This window comes from Salmo salar, chromosome ssa10 (assembly GCF_905237065.1).
Source record: "Salmo salar chromosome ssa10, Ssal_v3.1, whole genome shotgun sequence".
NCBI lineage: Eukaryota > Metazoa > Chordata > Actinopteri > Salmoniformes > Salmonidae > Salmo > Salmo salar.
The window spans coordinates 58,359,065-58,371,298 of record NC_059451.1 but is presented as its reverse complement, the minus strand read 5'-3'; the positions used below and the strand labels follow the sequence as shown (position 1 = coordinate 58,371,298).

The 12,234-nt window shown below is 41.9% G+C and overlaps 1 protein-coding gene across 5 annotated transcripts in view; it reads right to left on the bottom strand.

The window, feature by feature from the left end:
- The window catches only part of LOC106576565 (tumor protein 63), a 175,068-nt gene that overhangs the window by 133,762 nt on the left and 29,072 nt on the right, over nt 1-12,234 (bottom strand). For all 5 annotated transcript variants that reach the window (XM_045687990.1, XM_045687993.1, XM_045687992.1 and 2 more), the window contains exon 3: nt 11,586-11,721. In XM_045687990.1, coding sequence (XP_045543946.1) covers nt 11,586-11,721 — 136 coding nt within the window. The remainder of the gene's footprint in view (nt 1-11,585; nt 11,722-12,234) is intronic.

Here is a 12,234-nt window from a genome sequence, read left to right as displayed (position 1 = left end):
TTCCACCCCACTGCCTTACTGCCTCCCCCTTCCACCCCACTGCCTTACTGCCTCCCCCTTCCACCCCACTGTTTTACTGCCTCCCCCTTCCTCCCCACTGCCTCCCCTTCCATCCCCTTGCTTACTGCCTCCCCTTCCACCCACTGCCTTACTGCCTCCCCCTTCAACCCCACTGCCTTACTGCCTCCCCTTCCACCCCACTGCCTTACTGTCTCCCCTTCCTCCCCCACTGCCTTACTGCCTCCCCCTTCATCCCCCAGTGCCTTACTGCCTCCCTGTCCTCCCCCACTGCCTTACTGCCTCCCCTTCCTCCCCCACTGCCTTACTGCCTCCCCCTTCCTCCCCCACTGCCTTACTGCATCACCCTTGCCTTACTGCCTCCCCTTCTACCCCACTGCCTTACTGCCTCCCCTTCCACCCCACTGCCTTAATGCATCCCCTTCCACCCCCTTGCCTTACTGCCTCCCCTTCGACCCCACTGCCTTACTGCCTCCCCCTTCCACCCCACTGCCTTACTGCCTCCCCTTCCACCCCACTGCCTTACTGCCTCCCCTTCCACCCCACTGCCTTACTGCCTCCCCTTATACCCCACTGCCTTACTGCCTCCCCCTTCCTCCCCCACTGCCTTACTGCCTCCCCTTCCTCCCCCACTGCTTTTACTGCCTCCCACTTCCTCCCCACTGCCTTACTGCCTCCCCTTACTGCATCCCCTTCCACCCCCTTGCCTTACTGCCTCCCCTTCCACCCCACTGCCTTACTGCCTCCCCCTTCCACCCCACTGCCTTACTGCCTCCCCCTTCCACCCCACTGCCTTACTGCCTCCCCTTCCACCCCACTGTTTTACTGCCTCCCCTTCCACCCCACTGCCTTACTGCCTCCCCCTTCCACCCCACTGCCTTACTGCCTCCCCCTTCCACCCCCTTGCCTTTACCGCCTCCCCTTCCACCCCACTGCCTTACCGCCTCCCCTTCCACCCCACTGCCTTACTGCCTCCCCCTTCCACCCCACTGCCTTACTGCCTCCCCTTCCACCCCACTGCCTTACTGCCTCCCCCTTCCACCCCACTGCCTTACTGTCTCCCCTTCCACCCCACTGTTTTACTGCCTCCCCTTCCTCCCCCACTGCCTTACTGCGTCCCCCTTCCACCCCTTTGCCTTACTGCCTCCCCTTCCACCCCACTGCCTTACTGCCTCCCCTTCCACCCCACTGCCTTACTGCCTCCCCTTCCTCCCCCACTGCCTTACTGCCTCCCCCACTGCCTCCCCTTCCTCCCCCACTGCCTCCCCCTTCCTCCCCCACTGCCTTACTGCATCCCCCTTGCCTTACTGCCTCCCCTTCCACCCCACTGCCTTACTGCCTCCCCTTCCACCCCACTGCCTCCCCCTTCCACCCCACTGCCTTACTGCCTCCCCTTCCACCCCACTGCCTTACTGCTCCCCTTCCACCCCACTGCCTTACTGCCTCCCCCTTCCACCCCACTGTTTTACTGCCTCCCCTTCCACCCCTCTGCCTCCCCTTCCACCCCACTGCCTCCCCTTCCACCCCACTGCCTCCCCCTTCCACCCCACTGCCTCCCCCTTCCACCCCACTGCCTTACTGCCTCCCCCTTCCACCCCACTGCCTTACTGCCTCCCCCTTCCACCCCCCCTTGCCTTACTGTCTCCCCTTCCACCCCACTAGCTTACTGCCTCTCCCTTCCACCCCACTGCCTTACTGCCTCCTCCTTCCACCCCACTGCCTTACTGCCTCTCCTTCCACCCCACTGCCTTACTGCCTCCCCTTCCACCCCCCTTGCCTTACTGCCTCCCCTTCCACCCCCTTGCCTTACTGCCTCCCCCTTCCACCCCCTTGCCTTACCGCCTCCCCCGTCCACCCCACTGCCTTACTGCCTCCCCATTCCACCCCACTGCCTTACTGCCTCCCCTTCCACCCCACTGCCTTACTGCCTCCCCCTTCCACCCCACTGCCTTACTGCCTCCCCTTCCACCCCACTGCCTTACTGCCTCCCCCTTCCACCCCCCTTGCCTTACTGTCTCCCCCTTCCACCCCACTACCTTACTGCCTCTCCCTTCCACCCCACTGCCTTACTGCCTCCTCCTTCCACCCCACTGCCTTACTGCCTCTCCCTTCCACCCCACTGCCTTACTGCCTCCCCTTCCACCCCCCTTGCCTTACTGCCTCCCCCCTTCCACCCCCTTGCCTTACTGCCTCCCCTTCCACCCCTTGCCTTACCGCCTCCCCCGTCCACCCCACTGCCTTACTGCCTCCCCATTCCACCCCACTGCCTTACTGCCTCCCCTTCCACCCCACTGCCTTACTGCCTCCCCTTCCACCCCACTGCCTTACTGCCTCCCCTTCCACCCCACTGCCTTACTGCCTCCCCCTTCCACCCCACTGCCTTACTGCCTCCCCTTCCACCCCACTGCCTTACTGCCTCCTCTTTTCCACCCCACTGTTTTACTGCCTCCCCCTTCCTCCCCCACTGTCTTACTGCCTCCCCCTTCCATCCCACTGCCTTACTGCCTCCCCCTTCCACCCCACTGTCTTACTGCCTCCCCCTACCTCCACAAACAGCTCTAAGAGAGAGCTAGTAACTCTGCTAAATTAGCAACATGTAATAAAGTAAAACCCATACTAAGTGGATACAGCATTATGATGCATTTTCCAACCAACTAACATTGTCTATCACTCTTATATAAATACTATAAGTCTTAAGACAAGGTAAAAATACTGTAAGTCTTGAGACAAGGTAACCAAGTACAAAAAAACTCAAGGGCTTGTTTACCACAATGTTCAACTGAACCAGATGTCCCATCAGAGGCCCAGAGCAGGGCATGTTAAGGTAGGGCAGGGGGTGTCTGAGCTGAGCCCAGTCTGATAGGTGCAACAGGAGCTTTCTTAGAGTCTCCCTTCTCTCCAACGTAGTGCTGAGCGATTATTGCTTTTTGATGTCGGTTCGTTTTGGTTAGATTATTTAAAAAATAATCACGGAAATCTATTTTGGTTTTGATAAAAACATTTTTTTTTTTTTTTACATGAAATGCATTATGAAATAATTACATGAAAATGATTTTAGACCTTCCCTCAGCCATCACCAGCCTTCTTCCTGACCAAGACAAACGATTGAATGCTGTAATAATACAGAATAATACAATGAATAAAAGTCCCATGATGGTAGTGACTGGCCATTAATGCGTATCACTAATTAACCATCATTTATTTACATATCTTAATTTACTTTCATAAAATATGTATTCATATTTATTTGATGACATAATTATTTTTCATTCATTCATTTTAAATCTCTGCTCAGGCAGTATCAGCCATCCAGCCAGACAACCATCTACCGTTATCTCTGTTCTCCCCATTGATCGAGTCATTTTATTCAGCTGGGCTTGTAGTAGCTAGCTGGCTGATGAAATAATTCTACTTAGTTCTTCAAAGTAGATAAGTCATACTTTCAAAACTGCTTATTATCAACTACTTCAACTATCAATTAGATAGAGCAATCTCACAAACTGTCTCTACCCCTCTCGTTGTTGTGTCGTATCATTCCTCTCTGATGCGTTGTCACATGGTCTGTGTGTATCCGCACCCCGTTGCCTGAAAGAACAGGCGCAATGGATTATGGTCATTGTAGGTAATTACCATGAACTAGGTTGAATATTTGTCCTAATAAAAACTACAACTCCCTTCAGCCCAAGGGTGACACATAGTTCTTGACCTAATTTCTCTTTTGAATGTTTTGATTTCCCTCTAGAGAAACGATGCATTGGGTTCACAAAACAAACAAAAAAAACAGAACTAAATTAGAATTCAAGTAATTGAACCGAAGTTGGTCGATTAGTTGTTTAATAATACAAACAAAAAAATACTGACATTTCAGTTAATTGCTCAGGACTACTCTAATGCAAACAATCCTACAGATAAGTGAATGAATTACACAGAGAAATATTATTCTATTTCCCTATGGACCCGTGTAAATGATAAGGAAAACTCACAGGGTTATTTTCTATGGTGACAGTGATGTGTGAATTAGCCAGAGGCCATCTGGTGGGGCTAAATAACTCACTAACCAGAAGACTGAATCACAGATCTTAATAAAATGGATGTGAATCACTTCAATGAACACGTCAGACGAAATACTGGAAGCAAGACATGTTTTCTTTATATGGAGGGATAATGTTATAATCTAATGATGCGTTGTGTATCCCTGTCTGGGATAATATAATAGACTTTATCATTTTGGAAATGAGCGTATCAGACAGCTAGTCTTTACCTGAACAACACCGATGAAAAGACTGGCCTTACGAAACAGATCATGTAAAATCTCAACGGAATCTCAAGACATAACAACACCAGCTGAAATGCCATGGCAATGAAAGGTGTTTCAGGTGTGACTAATTGAGATGAATGGTAAAGCTCACGAGACAGTCCTGCTTTGGGAATTGGAAGTACACTGTATATTTTATTGATTCAAGTGTGTCAGCACCTTTTTTATTTTCTCCATTCCATTCAGACGAGCCTTAACAAAAGCATTCCATGTGGACTTGGCATGAAAACAAATGAAGAAAAAAAAGGGGAAATGACTCAAAAATGGACTGTTATTTGTAGAAGTTATGAAAGTCAATATCTGAATTCCAATAGTTGTATTTTTATTGTAGGGAATTCTTACAGCAAAATATAACTGTTGTTCAAGCATTCAAAGAAGCGGAAACAGTGTGACTATTACCCTTCATGGCTATGTAACGCATGAGAGGGACTATCCCCCTTCATGTTCTGGAAAAAAAGGGGAGATTCTAAACAGAAACATGCAATTGGAGCTGAGCCACTCCTCAACATGTCGACAGAGTTACTCTGCTCTGCTGTGAGGACAGAGTCTCCTGGCTATGCCCTAAACTTTATCCCCATTCTAAGATGGGCCTCTCTCTCTCTCTCTCTGTCCTTTGAGTGCGTCCCAAATGACACCCTGCCTATTCCCTATATAGTGCACTACTTTTGACCAGAGCCCCTGGGGAATAGGGTGCCTCTATTGGGGTCCCTGTCGTTACATTATTTCTATTTCTACTTTGCACTTTCTTCCACTACAAATCTACCTTTCCAGTGTTTTACTTGCTATATTGTATTTACTTTGCCACCATGGCCTTTTTTGCCTTTACCTCCCTTATCTCACCTCATTTGCTCACATTGTATATAGACTTATTTTTCTACTGTATTATTGACTGTATGTTTGTTTTACTTCATGTGTAGCTCTGTGTTGTTGTATGTTGTCAAACTGCTTTGCTTTATCTTGGCCAGGTCACAATTGTAAATGAGAACTTGTTCTCAACTTGCCTACCTGGTTAAATAAAGGTGAAATAAAAAAGAAATAAAATAAAACAGTGCTGTGTCTGCCACGCTCAGCTGATCACAGCTTTATCAGGATGTTCAATCAGCTGATTAGGTTAGGATATAGTCTTTCTCCTGCCACTGTTACTGCCACATTCCTTCAAGTTATTCTACCCTGACCTCCTCCTACTCCTCCCCCTGTTCTCCACCCCAGCTCAGGCAGAGGTGAGACATGTACTGATAGATGAGAGAGAGAGAGAGAGAGAGCGAGAGCGCGAGAGAGAAAGAGAAAGAGAGATCAGGGACCTCTGTGAGGAAGGTGAGGGAGGCAGGTGCTGGGCTAAGTTGCTGCCCTCCAGCTACAGAAAAGAACCTACCTCCAAAATAGAACTGGGACGATAAACTGAAAATATCCGACATGACATTGCCTTCTTTTTACAAGAGCATTTTGCTTACATCTGTAATTTTCAGTGATTTTTGCTGCACAACGTTCTTGTAGATTGTTCTAGAACCATTATTTGGTCAACAGTAATAGCCTATACATTATGTTGATTCCTGCATTGAAAGTATCTGCCTGTCCCTCTTTGGCCACTCTCACTTCCTCTCATCACTGTGCGCACAGAGAGAGAGAGAGAGAGAGAGAGAAAGAGAGAGAGAGAGAGAGAGAGATATGCGTTCTGAGAAGCACAAGTATATGACTGTTGCTCAAAATAAAATTGCAGGAAAAAATACAGTTTTCAAAGCAACTACGGTTGTTTTAGTTACAGAGGTAAGTCACAGCTTTCTTTAAGTATATCATTTATATATCATCTCATAATATTGAGTTCATGGCGTGTGGGTAAAATCACCGGGGAAGCCAGAAAAAAAAAATCTGTATTACAAATTATGTGTTGTGATAATTTCATTGTTTGCTCTTTTTGAACCACAGGAGGTTGGTGGCACCTTAATTGGGGAGGACGGGCTCGTGGTAATGGCTGGAGTGGAATAAGTGGAACGGTATCCAATACGTCAAACACATGGTTTCCTTGTATTTGATGCCATTCCATTTGCTCCTTTCCAGACATTGTTATGAGCCGTGCTCCACTCAGCAGCCTCCACTGCTTGACACCGTGATATATAGGCCTTTCCAGACATTGTTATGAGCCGTCCTCCACTCAGCAGCCTCCACTGCTTGACACCGTGATATATAGGCCTTTCCAGACATTGTTATGAGCCGTCCTCCACTCAGCAGCCTCCACTGCTTTGCCACCGTGATATATAGGCCTAAAGGCCCGAAGACAGTAAGAAGACACAGTGGCAGAATAAATTCAACCACACATTTGTTTCATTACAACACTGGACAAAGCAACTTCTTTCTGGTGAAGTCCACAACACATATTGCATTTAACAAACAGTTACATGACCTACAGCATCGGTCAAGCAAGGGAATGTTACCGACATTTTTCGGACTTCTAAACAACTTTTTGATTTAGAACCACAGAGAGTTAACCGCAAGTCACAAAGAAAACGGGAGATGCCTCCAGCATAGCCTAGTGTTTAGCACGTTGGACTAGTAACCGAAAGGTTGCTAGATCGAATCCCCGAGCTGACAAGGTACAAATATGTCGTTCTGCCCCTGAACAAGGTAGTTAACCCACTGTTCCCTGGTAGGCCGTCATTGAAAATAAGAATTTGTTCTTAACTGACTTAACTAGTTAAATAAAAGTTAAATAAATCAATTCCAGCACCATTTCAAAAACAGGAGCTGCCTCCACTATTCCAGCACCATTTCTACTTGAACATTTCAACATAATCTAATCACCTCTGTTTCGTCTAATACAGTAACAACTAAAAGATACCAAAAAAGTATTAGTCCAATTAACGTAAGCTAAAAATGATGTGGCTGTCCATAGTTCTGATTTCTGTATGTGTGTGTGTGTGTGTGTGTGTGTGTGGGGGGAAGTAGAAAAAAACATGTTAACTCACCCTACTTGTAGAGAAACACCAATGCCATCCTCCTCTCTTTCATGGTGCCTAAACGGTCTATAACTCTGTCATACAGTACACGTTTTTAGTTTTTGTTGTCCTAGACTACCTGGCTAAAATACTTGCTTTAACTAGCCTAGCTTCCTTTCACGAGCAACGATGCACCAGGCCAGCTAGCTATCATTAGCCTTCTACATCTAGCTACATATTGAACTTCCATCCTCTCAGGCCAGGGGCACAACAATGTATGAATTAATGGTTGGATCAGAATCACCATTATAATCATTGGCCAGTACGGAGAACTAAGTAAAAGTCCAAATATCTATCTCCCTCCATGGATAATTTAGGAAAGGGCTAGTTAGCCAGTTAGCCAGAAGCAACAATTCCGTTTTTTTTATCTGTCATCTGGCATGTGATGTGATTGGTCTGAAGCCAAATTCAAACTGGCTTCCCTTGACACTTTTGTTTTTTGGTGTGCGAGGATCATTCATGGCTAAGCTCACTTAGTTTAGCGCAATGCTGATTGGCTATTATTTAACATTTTGTAGCACCTCCCCCCCAAAATAACATAGCAGACTTATCATTATTGCAACAGCAAAAAATCGTAAATGTATTGGGATACAGATTTTTGTCCATATCACCCAGGTCTACTCCAGAAGAAGAAAAAGGAATTTCAGATGAAACATAAAACTCTTCAAAATACAAATAACAAGTCCCCCAGGGCTCTAAACAGAACAGCAATCTGATGACTCATGAAAGAGAGGGAGAGAGAGAGAGAGAGAGAGACAGAGACAGAGACAGAGACAGAGAGAGACAGAGAGAGACAGAGAGAGACAGAGACAGAGAGAGAGAGAGAGAGAGAGAGAGAGAGAGAGAGAGACAGAGAGAGACAGAGAGAGAGAGAGAGACAGAGAGAGACAGAGAGAGAGAGAGACAGAGAGAGACAGAGAGAGAGAGAGACAGAGAGACAGAGAGAGAGAGACAGAGAGAGAGAGAGACAGAGAGAGAGAGACAGAGAGACAGAAAGAGACAGAGAGAGAGACAGAGAGACAGAGAGACAGATAGAGACAGAGAGTGTGTTGTAATGTGTGTAGATGGATGAGGAAGAAAAAAAACGATTGAATACATTTTAGAACAAGGCTGTAATGTAACAAAATGTGGAAAAAGTCAAAGTGGTCCAAATACTTTCAAAATGCCCAGTACAGTACAGTTGTATGACGTTATAGCAAACAGCTAATCTGTGATGCTTGGGCTCTAATTCAAATGATAATATCCCCATCCGTGACATATTGTTTAACTGTGTTGAGTAGAACTATTGATAGGAGTTTTAACACTATTAAAATAACAAAAGTGAGACCAAATGTGGTGGATCAGAGGAGAGAGTATTACACACAAAAATAAACATGAATAAAAATGGAATACATAATTAAGCAATTTTATACAGGTGTAAAAAAATAAAATAAATCTGTACTTACATTACAAAGGTAGACATCTTTAATGCTGCATAAATGCATTCTGTTCTGATCTACAAACCTGTAAAAGGTGCCTGTCTCAAATAGCCCTGCTAATGTATTGACATTCCGGGTCAGAAATTATCCTAGAATTTAAATATTCAAATGTCCGATTAAAACCAAGCCTAATCAGAACTCTGGGTTTGGAGTTTGGACCCGCCTCTAACGCCTTGCTGTTCTATTGATTTTTTTTAGGGAAATACCATTGTTGACGATTTGACATCTACACCTCCAGATGTTTTGTTATGGGACTTACCACTGAAACCCCCCCCCACCAGTTTGGTGTGTTCAATTTTTTTTTTCATCTTCATCTTCACTAGTCTTATTAAATATATATTTTTTGTGACATATGTGACATTTCCCCAATAGGCTACTCACAGTATTGTAAAAAAAATAAAAAGTATTGTATAAGTATAATGTATTGTGCTGTACAAATTGTGTCCCAGTACACTACTCATGTCTAGTGTATGGGCTGGGCATGTCATGATGGGGATAGAATGGTTCCTGCCCTTCATATGAATCCGAATATCCAATTGTACAGTATGTGGCTATTGTATTATATAATACTATATGTATAGAAACATTTTCCAGTTGTATTATAGAATACTATATGTATAGAAACATTTCCCCATTGTATTATATAATACTATATGTATAGAAACATGTCCCAGTTGTATTATAGTATACTATATGTATAGTACCATATCCCAGTTGTATTATATAATACTATATGTATAGAAACATTTCCCAGTTGTATTATATAATACTATATGTATAGAAACATTTCCCAGTTGTATTATATAATACTATATGTATAGTGCCATTTCCCAGTTGTATTATATAATACTATATGTATAGTGCCATTTCCCAGTTGTATTATATAATACTATATGTATAGTGCCATTTCCCAGTTGTATTATATAATACTATATGTATAGTGCCATTTCCCAGTTGTATTATAGTATACTATATGTATAGAAACATTTCCCAGTTGTATTATAGTATACTATATGTATAGAAACATTTCCCAGTTGTATTATATAATACTATATGTATAGAAACATATCCCAGTTGTATTATAGTATACTATATGTACTGTATAGAAACATTTCCCAGTTGTATTATAGTATACTATATGTATAGTACCATTTCCCAGTTGTATTATATTATACTATATGTATAGTACCATTTCCCAGTTGTATTATATTATACTATATGTATAGTACCATTTCCCAGTTGTATTATATAATACTATATGTATACTATCATTTCCCAGTTGTATTATATAATACTATATGTATAGTACCATTTCCCAGTTGTATTATATTATACTATATGTATAGAAACATTTCCCAGTAGTATTATAGTATACTATATGTATAGTTCCATTTCCCAGTTGTATTATATTATACTATATGTATAGAACCATTTCCCAGTTGTATTATATAATACTACATGTATAGTACCATTTCCCAGTTGTATTATAGTATACTATATGTACTGTATAGAAACATTTCCCAGTTGTATTATATTATACTTTATGTATACTACCATTTCTCAGTTATATTATATAATACTATATATATACTACCATTTCTCAGTTGTATTATATAAAACTATATGTATAGTACCATTTCCCAGTTGTATTATATAATACTATATATAGTACCATTTCCCAGTTGTATTATATAATACTATACGTATAGTACCATTTCCAGTTGTATTATATAATACTATATATATATAGTACCATTTCCCAGTTGTATTATATAATACTATATGTATAGTGCCATTTCCCAGTTGTATTATATAATACTATATGTATAGTGCCATTTCCCAGTTGTATTATAGTATACTATATGTATAGAAACATTTCCCAGTTGTATTATAGTATACTATATGTATAGAAACATTTCCCAGTTGTATTATATAATACTATATGTATAGAAACATATCCCAGTTGTATTATAGTATACTATATGTACTGTATAGAAACATTTCCCAGTTGTATTATAGTATACTATATGTATAGTACCATTTCCCAGTTGTATTATATTATACTATATGTATAGTACCATTTCCCAGTTGTATTATATTATACTATATGTATAGTACCATTTCCCAGTTGTATTATATAATACTATATGTATACTATCATTTCCCAGTTGTATTATATAATACTATATGTATAGTACCATTTCCCAGTTGTATTATATTATACTATATGTATAGAAACATTTCCCAGTAGTATTATAGTATACTATATGTATAGTTCCATTTCCCAGTTGTATTATATTATACTATATGTATAGAAACATTTTCCAGTTGTATTATATAATACTACATGTATAGTACCATTTCCCAGTTGTATTATAGTATACTATATGTACTGTATAGAAACATTTCCCAGTTGTATTATATTATACTTTATGTATACTACCATTTCTCAGTTGTATTATATAATACTATATATATACTACCATTTCTCAGTTGTATTATATAAAACTATACGTATAGTACCATTTCCCAGTTGTATTATATAATACTATATATAGTACCATTTCCCAGTTGTATTATATAATACTATACGTATAGTACCATTTCCAGTTGTATTATATAATACTATATATATAGTACCATTTCCCAGTTGTATTATATAATACTATATATATAGTACCATTTCCCAGTTGTATTATATAATACTATATATATATAGTACCATTTCCCAGTTGTATTATGTAATACTATATGTATAGTACTATTTCTCAGTGCAGTACTCACTGAAAGTGTTTCCTGTCCCTCATGCATGGTGATGCAGTCCATGCTGATCTGGATGGTGTTCCCTGCTGGTTCATCATCGTCTGCTGGACTGTCTGAGAAGTTCAGCTCTATGGGCTGCGACGAGTGGAACGCTGACCTGAAACACACACACACACAGGGCAACACTGATTTAACTAGGTTTTTAGAATTTATTGTAGTTGTCACAGGCTAACTGTATAATACACAAAATTAATATACTAGGCCATGGCTTTGTCAAGTTGGTATTAGTAGTGTAACAAAACCTAGCTGAAATACTGTTATATTAGTGTAAAAAAAACCTAGCTGAAATACTGTTATATTAGTGTAAAAAAACCTAGCTGAAATACTGCTATATTAGTGTAACAAAACTTAGCTGAAATACTGCTATATTAGTGTTACAAAACTTAGCTGAAATGTTGGGATTAATATCAGACAACTTCTTGCTACACTAGTGACCCCAGCAAAAGTGTATGTGTGGTGTGTGTGTGTGTGTGTGTGTGTGTGTGTGTGTGTGTGTGTGTGTGTGTGTGTGTGTGTGTGTGTGTGTGTGTGTGTGTGTGTGTGTGTGCGCGCGTGTGTGTGTGGGTGAGAGTGCGTGCGTGCATGCTTGCGTGTACCTGCATGTGTGTGT